Source organism: Odontomachus brunneus, unplaced genomic scaffold (assembly GCF_010583005.1).
Source record: "Odontomachus brunneus isolate Ranch 3 - 2012 unplaced genomic scaffold, Obru_v1 Obru_scaffold_036, whole genome shotgun sequence".
Taxonomy (NCBI): Eukaryota; Metazoa; Arthropoda; class Insecta; order Hymenoptera; family Formicidae; genus Odontomachus; species Odontomachus brunneus.
Genome location: NW_022639486.1, coordinates 1,485,413 through 1,506,863, shown reverse-complemented (window position 1 = coordinate 1,506,863; position 21,451 = coordinate 1,485,413). Strand labels below are relative to the sequence as shown.

General features: G+C 32.2%; 5 protein-coding genes across 13 annotated transcripts in view; 3 read left to right on the top strand and 2 right to left on the bottom strand.

Moving 5' to 3' along the window:
* Positions 1-73: 73 nt before the first annotated feature.
* LOC116843906 lies at positions 74-2,699 on the top strand. 2 transcript variants are annotated; one of them, XM_032814816.1, is made up of 5 exons: positions 74-220; positions 433-901; positions 1,316-1,640; positions 2,078-2,154; positions 2,478-2,699. In XM_032814816.1, the coding sequence occupies exons 1-5, from the start codon at positions 140-142 to the stop codon at positions 2,483-2,485; spliced, it is 960 nt and encodes a 319-aa protein (XP_032670707.1). In that variant the 5' UTR covers positions 74-139; the 3' UTR covers positions 2,486-2,699. The 2 variants fall into 2 exon arrangements, with proteins under 2 accessions (XP_032670707.1, XP_032670706.1); XM_032814815.1 differs by having other exon boundaries at positions 81-220; positions 409-901.
* A 1,036-nt stretch (positions 2,700-3,735) lies between these two features.
* Positions 3,736-5,834, top strand: LOC116843838 (intraflagellar transport protein 43 homolog). Of its 4 annotated transcripts, none has more exons than XM_032814660.1 (7): positions 3,736-3,866; positions 3,970-4,026; positions 4,274-4,455; positions 4,652-4,681; positions 4,745-4,785; positions 4,994-5,066; positions 5,195-5,834. In XM_032814660.1, exons 2-7 carry the CDS (start codon positions 3,988-3,990, stop codon positions 5,415-5,417), a joined length of 588 nt encoding a protein of 195 aa, XP_032670551.1. In that variant the 5' UTR covers positions 3,736-3,866; positions 3,970-3,987; the 3' UTR covers positions 5,418-5,834. The 4 variants fall into 4 exon arrangements, with proteins under 4 accessions (XP_032670551.1, XP_032670549.1, XP_032670550.1 ...); XM_032814658.1 differs by having other exon boundaries at positions 4,745-4,812; XM_032814659.1 differs by having other exon boundaries at positions 4,733-4,785.
* An 843-nt stretch (positions 5,835-6,677) lies between these two features.
* On the top strand, positions 6,678-8,906 carry LOC116843870 (nuclear envelope phosphatase-regulatory subunit 1). Of its 4 annotated transcripts, XM_032814725.1 has the most exons (5): positions 6,678-6,886; positions 6,964-7,098; positions 7,481-7,552; positions 7,640-7,774; positions 7,846-8,906. In XM_032814725.1, exons 2-5 carry the CDS (start codon positions 7,011-7,013, stop codon positions 8,001-8,003), a joined length of 453 nt encoding a protein of 150 aa, XP_032670616.1. In that variant the 5' UTR covers positions 6,678-6,886; positions 6,964-7,010; the 3' UTR covers positions 8,004-8,906. The 4 variants fall into 4 exon arrangements, with proteins under 4 accessions (XP_032670616.1, XP_032670615.1, XP_032670617.1 ...); XM_032814724.1 differs by having other exon boundaries at positions 6,678-7,098; XM_032814726.1 differs by having other exon boundaries at positions 6,681-7,188; positions 7,460-7,552.
* Positions 8,907-9,071: 165 nt separating this feature from the next.
* On the bottom strand, positions 9,072-14,191 carry LOC116843869 (regulation of nuclear pre-mRNA domain-containing protein 1B). The gene is made up of 5 exons (XM_032814723.1): positions 13,284-14,191; positions 12,174-12,478; positions 11,783-11,917; positions 10,997-11,272; positions 9,072-10,563 (listed from the first exon to the last, which is right to left on the bottom strand). Exons 1-5 carry the CDS (start codon positions 13,432-13,434, stop codon positions 10,414-10,416), a joined length of 1,017 nt encoding a protein of 338 aa, XP_032670614.1. The 5' UTR covers positions 13,435-14,191; the 3' UTR covers positions 9,072-10,413.
* Positions 14,192-15,757: 1,566 nt separating this feature from the next.
* The window catches only part of LOC116843854 (zinc finger protein 423), an 88,647-nt gene continuing 82,953 nt past the window's right edge, over positions 15,758-21,451 (bottom strand). For both annotated transcript variants that reach the window (XM_032814688.1, XM_032814689.1), the window contains 2 exons: positions 20,738-20,962; positions 15,758-19,125 (listed from right to left, as the gene is read on the bottom strand). In XM_032814688.1, coding sequence (XP_032670579.1) covers positions 18,757-19,125; positions 20,738-20,962 — 594 coding nt within the window. In that variant the 3' untranslated portion in view covers positions 15,758-18,756. The remainder of the gene's footprint in view (positions 19,126-20,737; positions 20,963-21,451) is intronic.

Genomic DNA, 21,451 nt, shown 5'->3' with positions numbered 1-21,451 from the left:
TCTCTCTCTCTCTCTCTCTCTCTCTCTCTCTCTCTCTCTCCCTCTCCCTCTCTCCCTCTTCCTCTCAAATTTAAAATTATTTGCAATGTTTTTATTTCAGGACTTCGTTTATCCCGAAATCGAATTCTGAGTCAGAAAAATGAAAACTTTGTACGTAATTTGCTTGGCGGTTCTTTTTCACTCGATCTCGTCGGAAATCATCGATAATGAAAATGATAAAGTAAGTATAAATATACAAACGGTCGACAACGTGAAATAATTTCGGGGATTCTCTTCCTTTTCGTAATATTTATTAAAAATAATTATTGATAATTAATCAGAGGTAATTATAGAAGTGTAGCTATTTTATGACTATTACTCATATAATTCCGCGCTTCATAGCATTTAGAGCAACGAAACTTCTCGTAGATTCACTTAGATGGTATGCTACAGGTACAAAAGCAATACACAGATAGGTTAAAGACGTTGGAAGAAAGAGTTTTATCGCTTACTAAAAACCCTGAATTTTGCAATATGATGCGTACGTGGTATAAAATGTTAGCCCAGAAAATCTCGAATAGTGACGACAAGGGTGAGAAATATCGATTCATAAAAGCTCGGAAAGGAGTAAATTACACAAAACAATCAAAGAACAATCAGAGAACAATCAGAGAAGCAGAGAATGAAAGGCAATTTCGTGATCCGTTTGAGGCTTTGACTGGCGAATATATTCCTAAACTACTTCGTGAAATAAGTAAACTTACCATTGAATTAATTAGCAAATTTACCAAAGAATTAATTCAGGGTTCAGTAAACGATAATAACCCCAACTCAAATGTCCAACTTAAATGCCCAACTCAAAATTTAAATGAGAGTACTTGTGATGTGTTATGGAATATGGAAAAAATTCAGCCTCCTTTAGGTAAGCAGTGTTTGAATTTGAGCTCGATAGGTTTAATTACCAAATTTCAATCTTTTTGTTTGAACAACGTATATAAATAAATCCAGCGAGGATCGAAACAATTCTCATGCTATTTGATCTTACATCAGATAAAACTTCTTATATCCGTTTTCGATGTGTGTATGTTTATGTTTGCGTGTTTAATATACGAAAATATTAGACGGTTAAACAAGTCCGATATTCATTAGGCGCCATGAATTTATTCGCCATGAATAACTAAAGAATCAATTTTCTTCTTACATACGTTACAAATATATTACTTAAATTTATCAAATATATAAACGAATATTATGAGAATTGTTACGCGAATGAATACGTTGTGAATAAATACGCGAGAATATTTTTACTGACCAATCTGTACGTACCAATCTGCAGAACTCATTGACTCGTTGCCGTCGTGCCTTTGTACATATCCCGGTGGAGATATCATTAAAGTCAATGATCAGAAAAATGCAAAAGAGTATTGGTGGCAAAAAGTTTCCAATACTCAGGACAAATGCGGTCCTACCCACTGCTTGAAAATTGAAGTTGAAAATAATGAAAACATAGTTTCGAAATATTGCTGCTATGATGAAAATTATTCTCTGATAACTCGAGGCCCTAATGCCGGCAATATTCACTATTTGAACACTAGTAACCTTAAGAATTTAATACATAAGGCGTTCAAGTCTTACCCTGCAGTAAAATGTAATATTATGAGGTACGTTACACTTACATGGCGAGCAATTCAAGATTTTATTGCATCTATTTCCTTCATCCTTTTTCTCTTTCCCTTTTGCTTTCATCTTCTTCTCTTTCATCTTTAAGTCTTCTCCTTTTTCTTTTCTTGATCTTTTTTCTCTCTTCCTCCTTATATTAGATTTTCAAAAAGAATAAAAACACAACTTTTTAAAAAAGTTTTGTACGTTAACTATTAAATTCAATTTACATTAATATAAATTAATCTAATTTAATTTCTCTTCGAAGTATAAAATTTAACTAAAATAGAATTTGAATTAAATACAAAGATTAAAATTTTTAAAATTTTCTTTTATTTAAAATTAAATTTTATTATACTCATTCATATTGCAAATACAGATAAGCTATATAATTGTTTGTTAATATGTAGCAAAATACATTATTTATTTTTTATTATAGATTAATTAAAAGCATACCAGTGAGTAATGACAACGGATGTAAAGAAAATCCGTACATGCAAATGGAACATCGAACAAGTAAGACTCCGGGAAAAAAGTTTATATATGAATTTTGTCCATATATAGTTATATATGATCATATATAATTATATATGTCGACATTGAAAAGAATATTATTGTGAAGATACAATTGAAGTAAATGCTTATGTTTATAGTAGCCCATGATGTTGACGTTTAATCGAATCAAATTATGTTTTTCTTTTTTCATTTGACAATTTTCGTTTTATATATTATAACATATATAATTAAATATGATCATATATAAAGTCATATGTATGGACAAAATTCATATATTATCATATATATTTATATATAATTATATATACTATTTTTTTCGCTAGGTATATAATCCAAATAAGGAATACAATCAAAGTAAGGAATACGATACAAATACAAACGAAACTATGAAGGAGAAGATATAACAAAGAAATGTTAAAGTGCAATCTTATCATAACTTTTTCTTTTTCTTGATGTTTCAATTATTGATTACACATATATATGTTTAACATGCATATTCAATTTACTTAATGGACGAAAATATATGAACTTGATTTTATGCAACATATACAAATTTTATTGAATATATAATATTCATAAAATAATCTTCCAAGTAACAAGATAATATCAAATAATATCTTATTGATATTAGAAACGTTATTAAGATATTATTTAGATATTACTTGTGACATCACCTTCCTATTTAGACTTATTCTAATCTCCTAACCCATATTCTCACGTTTATTTCTAAATCTTCTATACTAATCATATTCTTATTAAATTATATGTGTGTGTGTGTGTGTGTACATAGATCGAGGGAAAGGTCCTTATGGATAGGACTATATATTTAGTAGTAGAAGATGTCGGATTGTTACACGAAACATTGTAAAAGCCGGAGAACCGAGAAACCGGAAAAATAAAATACAACTAGAATAGGAACGTAAAAATGATAAGACTATCATTTCACAGATATGTTTTAATTAGAGATGCCCGATTCTTAATCGATTCGATTCTTTCCCTAACAAATTTAGGGAAAAAGGGTTATTCGTGCTGCTTGCATGTTTAATACTTTTCGCTTTTAAAAAGAGATGGACGCCTAATCAGATGCTTGGAAGAAACAATCGAGTTAGTTATCTTGCTTTTACTTCTTCCAAACATTCCAATATACTTTCGTCTGGTTTTAAATATGAAAAGTGCGAAGAATGCAAACAACACGAATAAGCCTATTTTTGACGAAAGAATCGAATCGATTCAGAATTGGGCATCTCTAGTTTTAATGTAACAGCAGTTGCAATCAGGATAAAATTTATATTCACACACATACTCATACACACGTTTTTGGCTGCGTTCAGATATGCACCCCTTACCCGGGTGCACTCTAATACTAGAAGTGCTATAGTGTATGTAACATATACTATAGTGTTTCTAATAGAGTGCACCCGGATAGTGAATCTGAACGCACCCTTTTAAGGTGCCTTTACATGGGAGCATCGAGTGTCGAGCGTTAAAGCGGTAGCCAATCAACGTGCCACTTTCCGCAAGAACTACAACTATACTTCTGGGACTTGATACATTGATTGGCTAACGCTTTAACGCTCGACGCTCGGACGCTCTTATTTAAAGATACCTTTACGAATAGATGTCCTGTAGGTTACTGCATATAAATTAGATCGCTTTGTTGTCATGGTTACCATTTGTAAACACTGTATAAACACTGTATAGTGATTATAGTTGTAAGTTTATTATTTGTAAGCTTGATTTCAAGTGATATATATAAGTGAACATAGAAACTTTTCTCTTTACTTTTATATTTACTTCTATTTTTTCTTGCTTAAGTGAAAATTTGTATACCAAATGGATTGGGCTAACGATCTCGAGATTACTTCTAAGAAGGTAACGTAGATAATACTTTAGAAAACAGTATTCTCTACTATTTCAGCATTTTTTAAATATTTTAAATACTTTGCGGTTATATGTACACATATTTTATATATAATTTTATTGACATATAGTTTGTTTTCATATTGTAGATTACAAATAACAATACATCAATTAAATTTAAAATCTATATTTCAATGATTTCAATGAAAGAATCAATTATCTACTAATATAACAATCTAATGAGTCAATCAATTTTCAGTTAGTACCACGCCTAGGTAGGCGTGCAGGTCAAAACAATTTACAGGATGAAAATAAATCTGATGATGATGTTCTGGAGAGTCCAATTTCTTTGTCATCTGGAAAGTCTGTCCCTACACAAAGACCAATAGCACCACCTCGTTCTAGGAAAACTGGCTGGGGTGATGAATTGAAAAGTGCCAAGTATGAGATTGTCTTGTTCAAAAGATATCTTGAAAGCAACAGTATAATTTAAAAAAAAGTTATAATATCTACAACATAAGATGTCTCTTTTTTAAGAAATAGAATAATTTTGATATAATTGAAACATGAAATGAATGAAGTAAATTCATTACCTTGAAGTATAATTAGAATAAGTAATTTCTTTTTCATTACTTAGGTCAAAGACAGCATCAAATATTATTGAACAGTGAGTATAATGCATAAAATTAAAGAATCAGACATCTGTAGTCACTGACAGACTGTTTCTTAGGGAACGTTTTCGAGCATTAGAGAAGGAGGAGTTAGAAGATGGTAAGTCTGGAATTAATGACATTAAAGGTGATTTACTTTAATTGGATGTAATCAAAGAATTTCTTTATATCATTTATGTGTTCTTAATTATATAATCTATAAATAATAAAGAATATACTTATGATCATGATTAATCAGTTAATATCAAATATAGTTAATTCTTTTTATGTTATTCTTTCTCTTTGGCATTGTTATCTTTTATGTTTAGATATTCCTGTAATACCAGATTTGGATGAAATTCAGGAAGATAATATTTCACCTGAAATTGCAAGTGCTCCTACGTGAGTATTATTTATTCTAATATTCATATTACGACTTAGAAAAGAGTAAATCTTTTAATGAAGGAAGAGAAATTTTTTATAGGGATGTTTTTTTACAAAAGAATTAACTAGAAATATAATTTTTTCAGAATTAACGCAAATCGTGTAACTGCGTACGAAGAATTGGATACAGATCTAGTAAAAAACGCGGCATTTACATCACTGGACGGTGTCAGCCTTTCACTACTTGCAGATAAACTTTATAATGAAAACTTAGTAAAGGAACCAGATGAAGTTTGGAATTGGAATCTTCTTTTTACGCAAATTTCTTCTGAAATTAATAGCGAAACACAAAAAAAAATCGAGTCTTAAGATCACATATAAAATTATAAAGTACGTCGTTAGTATAAAGTGTGTTTTATATTCTTGAGGAAAAACTAAGCATCACATACCTAACAAAAGTTATCTTTACTATATCATTTAACTGTTTTGTCTCAATCTTAATTCTTGAACTGAATCCAGATGATAAAAATATCAATATCAAGTATATGAAATGAAAAAGTGAAATATATAATCTTTTTTTCTTATAATTTCTTTTACTAACTTATATATATATATTATTTAATACTTATATATAATTTATTTAATATACAATATGTGGGACATGGAAAGAAATGTAAGTCTAATCTAAAATGTTACATAAAATTGTAAAAGCTTAAATATGCTACTAAAACGATGTATATTTTTATATATTAAAATGAAAAATAAAATTTAGTATTCTATGAAAAATGTTTCGAGTATATTGCGTCATTAATTTTTTTCATTATAGGAAATAAAAGAAAAAATTTCTTATATCCAAGAATTATTCTACAACAGAGAATATTAGATCTGTATAATATTATTTACAGGTCTTATATAAGTTAATAAAAAAATACTTTTATTACGGCTTTCTGCAATATTTCTGTAAATTATATATTTCTAATTCCGCATTGAAAAAATAAATCAAACATCAAAAAATGGCAGACTACCTTCTTCAGGCAGTGCCTGTATATGGAAGCGACTAATTATGACTCGTCTGACCTACTCTCGATTTGCCCCCCAATTTGGAAATCGCGGCGGTTCGAGGAGCGACTTGAAAGACTCAACCGTGCCGGCGTGCAAATCCGAGGTGTGAAAACAAGCCACGAAGATGCACGCGCAATCGGGAGTCGAATCACAAGAAGCTACTTGAAGCGACTTCATCACACGTGACAACACCCACTGAGCAGATCTGCCCTACGTTAAGCGATCAATGTTCAGCTGTGCCATCACTAGCACACACTTCCGTCAAAAAGTCTGTGGAAGGTAGTATATATCGAATTTATTTTCTACAATGTACATATGAGTGTAACACTATAGAACATGGTAATAATACCGTACATTAATAAAATTTCATATTTTTACAGAACATTTTATTAGGTAGTTGTGAGTCTTACATTTTTATTATTAATACAAATTTTGCAATTGTTAATTTAAAATATTAAATTTTAAAGGTCGATTGTTAAGATATTTGCCATCTTGCGGCGTTAACATATAAAGACAGAGCCGGTTAAGAGCATAGACTATATAATATTAAAGATCCGTAGTAAATCGTGAATAAATTTTCCCAGTTCAATATACACGTATATGTGTGAGAAAATAGTTTTTAAAAATATTTATAAATATTTCTATTTAAATTTAAATATTTTTTTATTTATATTTATTTTAATAAATATGACTAGTTAAGAAACAGTATTATCTTTTTCCTTTCTATCTCTCTTTCTATTAGATCACTATGCTACGCATTAGAATTGGAGGTTGATGTAAGATTTTAAATTAAAATTTAAGTTTTATACAACGAGGTTTAAATTATTCATTAAAATTGTACGTTTGAAACCAGAAATTGATTAGTCAAGGATATTGAATAGGGAATTCTAGAGAAATTGGATGTTGGTCGTAAGTTTAGCAGAAAATTTTCAAGTTGCACGACACAACCTCAGACGACGTGTTGTTTATCCCTTGAATCACTCTCTCCGTACGTATTTTAACACGTTCACTCTGATTTCCTGATATAAATCGCAAATGTAATAGACAATCATGTCGTTGGACCAGACAGTATGCGAAGGTAAAAGTATATACGTAAAAAACAATAAATATTGTTTTATAGTAAAAATACGTGTGAATTTGTACAAAAAGGATTAATTATATAAGTAACTGTCACTAATTAATCTTAATCAGCAATAACATTCTTATGTAAAAATTTTAGATTAGAGATATAATCTTAGATAGTGAAAAAAAATTCAGTTAGAGCACCAATTAATATTATACTATTTCTTTTATCTCTGGATGAATAAATATGACCTACTGATTTTAAAGTTACGTTTTTCCTCCTTCAGTACCTGTTTCTGCACTTTCAGACCTGAAGGCTTTTGAGAGACGGCTGACTGAGGTTATAGCTAGCCTACAACCTGCAACATTAAGATGGAGAAGTATATATTCTTACTTTTTACTTTTGATCTAAGTATTTTAATTCTATTATTTATATTAATATCATGGATATTTGGATATTCTTACAGTGCTATTGGGTTTTATCTCAGTTTGTACTGCTGTGGGTGCTTGGCATTGGTTAACAGACCCTAATACATCGGCAGTATCCTTCACACAAAGTCTATGCAATCATCCATTCTTTACTATGGCTAGCATAATATTAGGTAAGTGCAAAAACTTTTTTTTTTTATATAACTGATATGTATTTTGTAATTGTCAATTAATTATTTTATAGTGATATTGTTTATGATGGGAGTACATAGACGTGTAATAGCACCCAGTATTATAACTCAACGTGCCAGAAGTGTTCTTGGTGATTTCAATATGAGCTGCGATGACACTGGAAAATTGATTCTAAAGCCTACAAGACCTCCACATCCACATGAGACTTAAGAGTAATACATTTTATTCAAATAATGATTTGGAATGTTCATAACTCTACTAAATGTGAATATGGAATGTTGATCTTCTTGGATATGTTGTGTGTATACTGTGAGATTTACTATAAGATTATGACAAATGAGAAACTTATCTATTTTGAATTTGAATTTAGTTAAACTGTACATATATAATCCTGTAAATTCTTTAAAATCTTTTATTATGTACAATGTCTATATATATTGTGACAATTTAAAATGTTCAATACTTTTTAAAGGAATAACGTATCAATTGTATATTTAGGAAAACTCATTGATCACTAGTGGATTAGATTTATTTAGGTAAATCATGAAATTGATGTTAGAGACCCAGCAAATCATGTAACGTATACGTAGCAAAATTGACATATATGTTGGACATGTTGATATATTTTGATATAATGTACATATAGAATGAATCGATATTTGTACAGTTTAGTAAATTGCATAGAAAACTTTATTTTAGCAATAAGATAGTAGTCAAACTGTAATCAAATCATCTGTCAAAGGTCTTCTTACTTGAATGAGTTTATAAATTTCACAGTCCATGTAAGTCCTGTGTTCAAATAGTTAAGATGGTAAATCAAATGGATTATGCATCACCATCTGTATATAAATGCCTATTCATAAGTGCTCAATGTAAAATACGCGTTTTCCAATAGAGTTAAGTAAATGCGTGATATCCATTAAAGATCAAGAAATGGATTGTTGTAATGGTTCCAATATACAAAAAATCCATATTTATGGATGACATAACAAAATAGTCAATTAGGACTATCTATATGATAATATCTATGTTAATATATATGCTGGTGATACGACAAGATTTATTGTATTTATTAGAATGATTATAATATAATTTTTCTTTATACAAACCACATATATCTTGGTGTTTTTATGTTTATAATAAGTGTACAATCCTTTGTTAACTAAGAATATGGGAACTGCTTTACCATCTTTGTAAGACAGCAAAATACCTTATTTTGTAGTGTAAAGCTATACAGGAAAATTCGCGTCATTTCCACAAGAAGTAAAATACTAGAGGCACGGTGTATATAACGATCAAAACATTTAATTGTAATTTGTTGCATATTACAATATTATTTTCCGCGCAGCCCACATGATTTACGCGTATTTTCTTAAAATAATACATGTACATTGTTGCATCTTTACGCGGAGACTGCTTTCTCGTCGTCAGTCTCGATATTGTATGTACTACATTGGTATATATATGTACAGGTAATGCTTACTCGATTTGTGAGAGCAATCTCTTGATGATTACCGATGAACAGTGATGACGTGATAAAAAATCACGTGGTAAGACTTTTCAAATAATTAATAACAGAGTCGATGTCCAAATAATTATAAGTTCCGTCACGATACGTGTCATATATGCATACGAATGTATTACCATCAACTTAGCAGGAAGTGTCCAAGTAACACGTCAGTTGTATGAATCTCATAAAGTACGATTTATCATTTTGAGGTATTTCTATGGTCATCATCGATCCGTTGGCATGCACTTCGTAACTCATATATAACGGTTGCTATATATTATATCACATTATACACTACTCAAAACGATTAGAGAATCATTTTTTCGAATGATTGCATCAGTAAAAGTCTAAATACTTTTGGTATTCAATTTTCAATAAACACATTTAAAATAATATATTTGAATAAGTGTAATATTGCTTCATTTCCTGATTCTACTTAGTTAAACCTGCAAGTACCATTCGATAATATAGGCAATTAATTCGTTTTGAATATTGTATATCACTCAACTGATCTGAGTTAAATCCGTTTATATTGATTGGTACAAAATAAATTTGATAAAATTAATAATGTGATGTTAAATGAATTTTATATTTTGAACAATATATTTCGAATTTCTCAGTTCGTTATATCGCAAGAACATTATTATCTTTCTTGCGTTTCTTATGCTGGAATCGTTTCTTCATCAATTCATTCAGAAAAGCGAATTTTCGTTGGTTCATTCGCTATATTTTCTCATGAAGAAAGCACTTAGAAGGAGCTAAACAACTTATCACGTAACGTACAAAATCGAGAGTTATATTACACGAGCAATTTGCGTAGCGATTTGTATTGCTCAAACATGTGCAGCCGTTACTAACATGTAGTCATAATGTCTCGCCTCGTTTCTCAATATTTCTCTCGTTTTGTAGTTATACTTTATATCTCATTTTAATATCGAATTTATCAAATGTTTCTCTTGGTAGTACAAAGTCATCGTGGACGACTCTCCTTTTATCGATGTAAAAAGAAAAAAAATACTTGCTGTTCCACGATTCGTATTCTTCCCTATCGGCGACATTAAAGTGATAAAAACTATAAACGCAACTGTCACGCGCGAATGCAAGCTTATACTAGTGCATGGAAAACAGATCTCCAGCGGAGGGAAGAGGTGCTAGGCCGCCCGTGACGTCCGGCAATTGCGTCAAGTCCGGAAGATTTGAAATGTGAGACTTTACCTCCGTTCGCACTGTGCAGACTTTCTTCAGTTTTTCTTTATAGTCCTAGAACACACATAATAAATCCATGATGTTATCGATAAGATGCCAATAAATTAAGTAATTGTAATAAAAAATAATATCGTATAAGAAATAGAGTAACGTACGATAATTTAGATCTATATCTTTTTTAATAATCATGCTTGAGTCTTCGTAAGCTACTATTAAAGAGCTACATTATTTTAGAAATAAAAGATGCGTTATATCTCTCTACTATCTATGATACTATCTATGATACAGTCTCTCTCAATAATTAACGCTTATACTTTTATCTTATATCTAACTTTAAAAGTGCTCATTGATCTTAAAAAAAATCTTAAAAAAATTTGTCCTATACTTTAGATAAATCTTTAGTTATTGTTTATTATTATTGTTTTATTCGCATATACCAGATTAGAATGTCAAAAATTTATATTATAGAACAGAAGCAGAATTATACCTCTAAAGTGCTTTGCGCTTGCTGAAGTAGCTGTCTCTGTGCCAAAGTGTAGTCTCGAAGCATCGTTAACAATCTTCTCCTGTCCTCCATTTCGGCTTGCAATCGTCCATTATAGTCAGCAAGAAGAGCAGCGGCTTCGTTCACCGCAACGCTTAATTGATCCGCGGCCGTTCGATCGGCGAGATTTGCGAGCAAAGAGACTTCCGACACTTCCGGTGGTAAGGATGCGATACGCTCCCTAACACCGGCGTCCGACGACGCGGTATTTTCCAGATCCTGAAAAGCAAAAGGATCTGTTAGTTCCCACCCTAACTCGCGTATATCTCATAAAAACTAGCATCCCTCATTCAATAAAACACATTCGGCTTGTAAACAAATAATAAAGCACATCCTAGATACTATTATAAATAAAAAAAACCCAACCAACTAAACACACTATTGAGGAAATAAAATAGAGTATAATATTGTCAATATTATACCGAAATAAAACATTGATCAAACACTAAGGCAATCCACTCAGTATGTTCTGAAGAATGACGTTTTTCTAGAAACCAAAGGAAAATACAGACAAGATTCATCGTACGCTCCATTCAAAGCGAAAGAAAATAAATGGCAATGGAGCCAAATGTAACTTAAGTAATCGATGAAGGTGGATGTGTCAAAATTATAATATTTGCCGTTACATGCCCCATGTGTGGATTCAACATTTATTTTGATATGAATAAAATATTTTATTGTTAACGATACAAGTTCGGCAAGATGGTTGTTTATATAATTGATATTAACCATTAGGGCCTTTATGAGCTCCTCAGTTTCTGGTGGATCGCCAGCTGGTGTACGAGGACTCAACGTTACATGAAGCTCTTTGGTGCCATCTACCTCCACTTCAGTCTCAGACTTCTTCCTCTCTTTTTTCTCCTTCTGCAAGCATGTGAAAGTAATATATAACTTTTCTGTCATTTTATACATGTTGTAATTGAATCAGGTAATTTGAAGACATTATTCAAGTAAAAACTGCTGCCGAAATAGCTTGCAGTGCAGATGTTACATGAATTCATATTATTTTTGTGTAGATTATATCATATACTTGTATTGCCTCCAAGGTGAACATTTTCATTATATGTAGAAACATAATTTAGTATAATATAATAATAGTATAATTTAATAATATATATACCTTTATCTTCTCAATATCGAGTTTTGCTTTCTTCCGTGGTGGTGGTGTTCCTCCATCTTTTATCGTATCTGTAAAGGCTGTTTTGAATTCTGCCATCAGGGTTTTATCATAAACTCCTCGTTCCTCCCAGATCTGTAATAACCTATTCAATCGCCCTTTTGTTTTTTCATCAAAACCCTTCATATGTTCAAAGGCCTTTGTGAGAACTGTCTCAAATTCTTTCCCAAATTCTGGTCCTTTCTTCTTGCTATTCTGGATGACATCATTCGCCAGGTACATAAACATCAACTTCCGATTGTCCTTTGCTGCAAAAATATTTGGAGTTGTAATAATATACTAAGAATGATTCCTACATAAAAATTCCAGATTACAAAGCTAATATGTAGCTAATGAGATTACAAAGTTAATATGAAGATATAGTAAAATAAATTAATACTAATCATGTCTTTGTGATATATTTTATTTTGTAATATATTTCCTATTATATATGTACCTCTATTGTTACAAACACATATCCTATTTTTAAACATATTCTTTACATACATATGTGTATGTACATAAGATACTAGATATGCTGCTTGCTTAGAAGTTACATACTAAAAACAAGTATATGAATGGAAATTATTTACTTCCATAGTAATATTAATACACAGTTCGTGTTATCGTTATTTTGTACAACAAAAAAAGCAGTGACACTGCAAAACGTTAGCAAAAATATATCACTAGGTATCTGAGAAATCGATTCGACATTATGCAAGATTTGTTTTTTCAGTGTATCCTTGTCTTATTAATACTCGAATAAGATCAACAACACGAGTCTCGTCTTCGAATCAGGGCCTGCTGAAACAATCATCCGATTTTTTCGCGAATATCAGTCGAGACAGACAGAACTTTTCGAACCACGTGGAAACGTTAACGAGACGACGCGATCAATCAGCGACAAGCCGCAATTTCGCAGAGAGAAACGCTCGTCCGTCACGCGATGCAGCATAACCTAACCTAAAAGCTTCAACGATTCTCGACCCGGACGTCGAGCGTTGTCTCGATTGTTCACTCGCAAAAAGAGCATTGCGGCACGGCAGATTCACAGGAATGACTCGTTGTATGTACCTTTACACATCTCCTTGAACCACACCTTCACGATCGTCGGATGATGTTTTCTATGATGAATGAGCCAGAGCGACAACGTCTGGATACTCTGCTGCGAATTGTTTAGATCCATTAACCGCTTTACCAACGCGCTTTCCGTGAAACCCGTCATTGCGTTGATCCTTGCACAGTTTGTCAGAACAAGACTGACTCTCGAACACGCCTCGACTTCTACAAGTTTCTCTCTTTCGTATTGCAAAGATCTACACCACAGATGTTACTCTCATGGAAGCACTACACGGAGTGACGCTAAGCCAACAGCTGAAGCCGAAATGTAAGACAAACAGCGCCTCTTACGGATTTCGATGGTTACTACGGAGCCAAAAGGCTCTGGTTGCTTTTCAACAAGAGACACAAGTCGACACAAGTCGACACAAGTCGACACAAGTATTATCCTATATTTGTTACTCACTAAATAAGGAACAAAGATAGAATGATGTTTGTGTCGACTTGTGCCTCTCGAAAGCAACCTCTGTTCTAAGATTGCGTTCCAAAACGTCATTTTTTAGGAAATTTTACTCGATACTCTATAGTATATGTAATGTGAGAAAACTATAGGTATTGAGTAAAATTTTTTTTAAAAAGAACGTTTTGGAATGCAATCTAGAACACTATTGTATTAATAAAAAGTATATCTTTGTAATTTTAAAGCTGAGACAAATTAACGCGATCATATAGAAAGAATACTTAAAATCGAACGATTCCTATCAGAAAAAGTGCGTGTTAACTAAATCTCAAATATATCGAAGTGGGTGAAGCCTCTTTTCCACGATTGGCCGTCTCAACCGTCTCGATTATCTCGATCCCGTCGCAGTTGAATTCGTGCCGCTTGCAGCTGTCAGCCGCGGTGATAGATCAGGTTGTGTTGTTCGCGTCATATAAATTTGATATTTATTGTAATCCCAGCAAACACATATTACATGTATATGTATATAAAATATGTAAATATGTAAATAATAAATAAATTTATATGTTAAATGTTTTTCAGCTTCTAATGGTTTTTTTACTGGAAACATCATAAATTTCCGTTGCTTACAGTTTTCGAAAATTTTGTTTGCAATAAGAAAAAGTTAAGGACAAACAGTAAGAGCTAGCACAAACATATATCAAATAGTCAATTTAGAAAAAATTTAGAAAAAAGGGAAAGTTCTTTTATTCACTGTCATCGTTATTTAAGGTTGCTCAAAGTTATTTAAGGTTTACCACTTATATCGCAGATCATAAAACTATTTACACAAGAACAATGTTATCTTTTTCAAGATTGAGTTTTTGTCGAAGATATAATACATTCTAATCTCAAAGAATTCAGTATTCTGTATTCAGACGGAGAGAACATTTATGTTTGAGAAAAAAGGAATTCTTCTCAAGCAGTATATCCCACAATGGCAGTAAATAAAAAAACTCTCCCTTTTTTCTAAATTGACTATTTGAAATATGTTTATGCTAGCTCTTACTGTTTGTCCTTAACTTTTTCTTACTGCAAATAAAATTTTTGAAAACTGTAAGCAACGGAAATTTATGATGTTTCCAGTAAAAAAACCATTAGTAGCTGGTAAATCGAGAAACAGATTTTCTTTAAAAATGTTATTAATGTATTCTTTAGATTATCACAAAAATATAATTTTTATAGACAAACTTGTACATTACAAATGTCGTATTACAACTAACATGTACGTTATATGTAACATTGTGTTTGCTGGAAATATAATTTGTAAAAATTTTAATTTTGTAACATTTATTAAAAAACAACTACTATTAATTATTAAAATTATAAAATAATTAATTAAAATAATTAATTTCATATTATTTTTAAAAATTATTTGTCTTTGAAAAAAAATAGTAGAACCAATATTTATTACTCACAACATGATTATAAGCTATTCTAGAATAATTTTTGAATAGAAACCATCCGGACTCGAAGTACCCATGTAGAGCCATTAAGGGTTAATTCTCTGTGCTGAGTTATCTATCTGCTTTATGGGCGTCACAAAAAATTCGTTAAAAAGAGTTATTTTTTTTCACTTATATCTAGACTCTACCTTCCTTATATTTTCTTTTACTTAAAAGAAATATTTCCGGAAGCTAGAACATAGGCATAAGCAAAATAAATTATTAAAAAATAAATTATTAAGCAAAATAAATTATTTTTTACTCCGACTTACGCCAAACTTATAGTAGACTAGCCTTTAGAGAATACATAATATTAAATTCAACATTGAATCTCTCACGTAGTAGGAAATCACTCATATGATAACTATCGTTTTCGTTTTTGCGAGCTACTACTCGTGGTAAAGTGCAAGTCGCTGGATTTTCTGCTTTTTTGGAAATAATTCATCGGTTGGGTGATCGGCAACGTGCGCGGTATGATGGACGATAGCATTTGGCGGTATAAAACAATGTTCAGGAAAAGATCGACGGAACGACACTATGGTAAGTCGATTTAAAACAATAATTTATTTGTATATAATATTATCTTACCGAATGACTATATATCTAATGGACAGGTTATTATATACAGTACGTGCGACCGGCTAGACTCGAAACAATAATTTATTTCGCACAGAATTATATCTTACCGCTATGTCTAATGGACAAGTTATTGCATCTCCTCATTAGATACCAGCAACTTCGTCGCTTATTAGTAAGTCGATAGAACATTCATAGTGCACTCTCCGCTATTATATTTACACATTTCAATTGCAATAAAGACGAGCTTGTCGAGCTTAACATCTTTAAATAATTAATGAAACAACTTGGGCTGTTTTTTGTTATGTCCCAATTTTTTCTTTTGTAATGAAAGAAATTTTTTAAGAAGCAAAATTTCACGCAATACAACGATTTCCCATTCTTCACTTATCAGAGAAAAATCCGTGAATCTCTATCCAGTAAACTTGCTGACGTCAAATAATATATTAATGACGCATTAATAATGTCTCTAACATTATTAAGAGGCTATTCAACAATTATACATACTACGAGCGGGACAATCTATTCGCTTGCGTAACAGTCTATAATGACAAGAAGGGAAAAGAAATAAAGGCCATATATAAAACGTCACATGTACCCTATATTTAGATTTATATATATATTTCTATAAATATTATATTCTAAAAAATAATTTAATTTTATGTTAATAATAAAAATTTTAATTTTGAAATATTTATTAAAAACAATTATTACTAATTAAAATTATAAAATAATTAATTTCATATTATTTATAAAAATTATTTATCTTTAAAGGAAAAATAATAGAACCAATATTTATTACTCACAATATGATTATAAGTTATTTTTGTTTGTTCTATGTGAGAAAGAAGCGGGTAATAATTCCACATGTTATGTAATATTAAAAAGAGGCTCAAATTTTACAACGAAGTATATGACTAAAGAGAACAGAGAGATAAAAAATATTCAAATTTCATATGACATAATTGTTGTATGGCTTGTTAACGTCTAATTAATACGTTTTTTGAAGTCACTTTGCTACTTGCGTCTTTGCCAATAAAATATAATCAAATATTAAATTCGATATAGAGAGAAAGGATGATCGTTTACATATTAGTATTTTTCCCTGTTTTATATAATAATTTCCCTGTTTTAATAATCGAAATAAATCAATATTTCTATGAATATTGGATGTCATCGAGCAATACATATATCAATATACATTCACAGTTAGGAAACAGTTACGTTGAGTGGAATTTTGCGTTTCTAGAAATTCCCTTGTACAAAAAATTACATCAATATTCAATAATATAGTAGTAGGAATACCGGTGTTATAACGGTATTGTGTATGTGTGTGTGTGCGTGTGTGAAAATTTCGCTTTTACAGACGGTCACTGGTATAACAGTATGTACAATCAAATGTTTAAAGATTGCAACACTTTTATTTCGATGAATTTCGCGACGCATTACGTATTCAATAAGAAAATTTGTTTTTTAGGAATTCTCAGGTCATACACTTTTTTACTAGATACGGGATGCGTTGCGGAACTCTCTCATCAAGATAAATATGTTCCAACATATGTTTAAGCATCTCACTGTACGAGATCGGTCAAGTATCACTAACGAAATTATTTCGACATTTAATCTCCGATGAAAGCCACTTCTTTTCCATGAAAATCACTTCTTTCTTTAGTAAAAACGATGATAATTATTCAACATTGCAAACATAATTCTTTTAATGCCATATCTATTATATAGAAACAGAGGAAATTTATTATATTCAGATTTGTTTAATTTCTGAAACTTAAGTTAACGTATATAACATAAATTTAACAGCACGTTACAAGAGACTTGTATATATTGCATATATACATATGTGCACAGGTGCATATATATTTAAAACGTACATATTCACGTACATTGCTTTAATCTTGGCAGTCAGACGAATTTTGGTAGAGTAGTCAATTGACACTCGCTTTCGATCGCATTATCGCAAGATTCAAATAAAAGAATGCGAATTAAGATCTGTGTTCGCTTTTACGATCGCAATCATAAAATTATCCGTGCTCGCGCGAGAAACGCTAAATAAATACCGCACACTTTCATCAAACTTAACACAAACGAGAACTTACGTTCCGTAAAAAGACACTCCCAAAGTGGAAATCGGCAAAACGCTTCGACGATAAACGAGAAACCACCTTCCTGCCCGTGTCGCGTGGTCTTGTATCAAAGTCCCTATTATCAATGCGTAAAAAACTAACCATCTGGAGTGAATAGTATAAGCGGCATATTCCCGTCTAATTAATACTGTATCGAACTTCGTCGGCGTCGTTCGCAACATCGTTGATGAACTTTGAGCAACGTGTTCGGGAAGCATCTATCCGGATAATAATACCGACGTTTAAACGACGTCTCAATCTCTCAAACGTCACATAGACGTCCGTCGGAATTTTGGCTGGCTGTCTCGTAACACCTCGCAAAGTTCGCAATTATCGATATTAGTCAATGCCATTTGCAATAAGGATCGCGGCTAATGACTTCGCACGTAGTAGACCAGATAACCGAGGGCGATTTGATCACTTTCTTGTCAGTATTATCTCTGATCGTTTTCTTGTTAGTAGCAATAGAGTGACAGTATAGCGGTGGTATTATGATAATGGTGCTGCAGCAGTATAGTACGGTGATTGTGTATCGATGCGCAACGCGTTAAGGTCTTCATTATAGAAGCACCGCTAGTGCCGCTCCGGTAAATTATTGCATTCGTCGTGCACCGACTGCTGGCCATATTCCGGCAGTTTGGAATCTTACACGAGGAGAGAACGTAATCGCGTGAACCGTCGTAAAAAATATCTATACAATATCCGTATCCAAGCGTATTCTTAACTATATCGATAACAAACCTAATAATTTATCCAACGGATTCCCAAGAATTAATTAAGTCTAGGTCGGAACGAAATATAATATCGACTATCTCAGTCGACGAAGAAAATCACGACTCCGTCTTGCCGGAGGCCGTTTCGCTGTCGACTTCCGTCTTTAACTTCTGTTCATCTTGTGGGCGTCCGGAGGTCTCTTCGCGTTCTTCTTGTGCTACCCGATCATCCACGTTCACTTCTTCCTCTTCTTCTTCGTCGACCTGCATTACTTCCTCTTTCACCGCCACGTTATTCTCGCAATTGCGCGCCTCAACGTCGCGATCCTTGGTCTCGTGCGCGTTTTCGGTCGATGAAAGGTCCTCTCCCGGACGGTGGAAGGTCAGAATGTGATGGTCCAGCTCCGTTGTGAAGAAGAACTTGAGCGTACACTTAGAGCAATCGTAGGGTCGCGCACCGAGGCCGTGTTCTTGCACCATGTGATTCTGCGAAACAATTCACGTTAACATTCACGAAATTATCAACAGTTTGAAAAACATCTTTATTGCAATCGAAATGTAAACAGGAAAATATGCGACGACGCGATAACAAGATACGTCATCCAAAAACAATCGACATTTACGCCACGAAGACTCTTTTGTGAAATGCGTATTTTGTTAGCCGAAACTTTGTTCGAAAAATAAGGGAGATAAACAATGTGACAGCAGAAAAAAATAACTCTTTTTAGCGAATTTTTTGTGACGCCCATAAAACAGGTAAATAAATTAATGAATTTGCATTGCATTAGTCATCTTTTAAATTGTTGAAAAATATTTTTCTATTTGATGAAATACATTTTTATTTTGGTATAAAATGTGTCTGTAGTAGGCTCTGCAAGTTCCATCGACTCTACACCTGGAATTCTTAAAAGTCATCTGAAATAAAAAAACCTAAGATTTTCTTAAGAATCTATGGCTTGAAAAAGAAGACAATTTTTGGGAATTTTTTCGAGAAAAGTAATGAAGATACATATTTCATTGTTTCTACATGTTATTTGAATGACATGTTAATTGAACCGCAGAAAATGTGTTTTGATGCGAATTGCCAAATAGTTTTATTGTAACTTTCATTGTTATCCTGAGCGTAATCTCATCCGTGACATTGATTTAATAAATCCTATGATGACAAATCCTCGTAAATGGGCCGAATAACTTCTTCAATCTTGGTGTTAAGAGGGGGAGGGGGAGGATGATCAAAATCATCAAGAGTTCCAGCATCGCCACTTACACCATGAATTCGGGCCCGGCGAACAGCGATCGTGCATCGGTTTGTCGTTCATCGAAATTTTATGTCCAAATGTGGCCCAAACGTCATTAATCATATTTTACTTGCCGTTCCGTGACCGTCTTGCGCTGCCCGCTTGCAGCACGTTTTCGTGCCCATCTCGACTATTGTATCGTTGATTTTATTACACTGTTCTTATTAAGTCAAACATCGCGCATTCTCTGCCGCTTTAACTCAGCAAAACCGCCTTTCTAGCGAACATAAATCGTCCGTCCTATACCTGTAACACGCGCTCGCTACCTGCTTGTGCATGATCATCTTTAATGCTTCGTAAACCTTTTTTATCTTTCGGAGTTCCATTCATATACTTTAAGAAAATCTTGGGTTTTTTTATCTCAGGTGACTTTTAAGAATTCCAGGTGCAGGGCCGATGGAACTTGCAAAGCCTACTACAAACACATTTTATAAAAAAAAAGATATATTTCATCAAATAGAAAAACATTTTTTTTTCAACAGTTTAAAAGATGACTAATTCGATGGAAAAACATTTATTTATTTATCTGCTTCATGGGCGTCACAAAAAATTCATTTAAAAAACTATTTTTTTCGGTCACAAAAAATTCATTAAAAAAACTATTTTTTTCGTAGTGTTTATCTCCCTTAATGCGTGTATTTGTAAATAGAATTTTCTCTTAAAGACTGTTTATCTCTCTTAATGCGTGTATCTATGAAAAGAATCTTTTCATCTCAATGGGTCAATTCTTTGAGAATTTGTCTGTTAGTTTTCCTTTAAAGATATTTTTCCACTACAATTTTATATTATAGTTTCGTTACCTGAAGGCCAATAGGGGCTGTAAAAAGCGCCTGACAGATGTAGCAGTTAAAAGCAGGACAGCCGGCAAATGTGTGTTCTATTAAATGACTTTGTAACTGCAAAGGGCTGGTGGCCTCAAATAAACATAAATGACATCGTAAAGATTCCAACGAAGCTTTTGTAGGAGTTTCCAGATGTTCTTTTCTTACATGCTGTGCGACCTTGGCTTCAGTCGGGAAGGATACCTAAGAATTTTAATTTTTACCTTCTTTCACAAATATATAATAAATACATAATTTTTTAAATAATATTATTATTGAAATTAAACAAAAAAAACACATGAATCGTCATGAAAAATTACATTGGTTTCATATTTATTTATTTTAATAAAGTGAAAATTAGAACGTTTATTTTCGTGCAATGTCGTGAATTTTATAATATATTATTTTATATTTTGTTAGGAAATGATATGTTTTGTCGGAAAGTGTGGACTTGAAAAGGACCCTGCACAACCTTATGGACAAACCTGCACAAACCTTATGGAAATTGAATTTCGGTCGAATTGGCTGAAGATCTGATATGTTGTAGATCTTGTCGCCCTGATAAAAAGTCTCTACAGATACGATCCCCTGCAATGAATCGTTTGACCTCTACGAGGCGTTATTTTTCAAAACAGGCTAATACTACAATATCTTATTTTCAACGGATACAGTGCATACCTACATCATTATTTG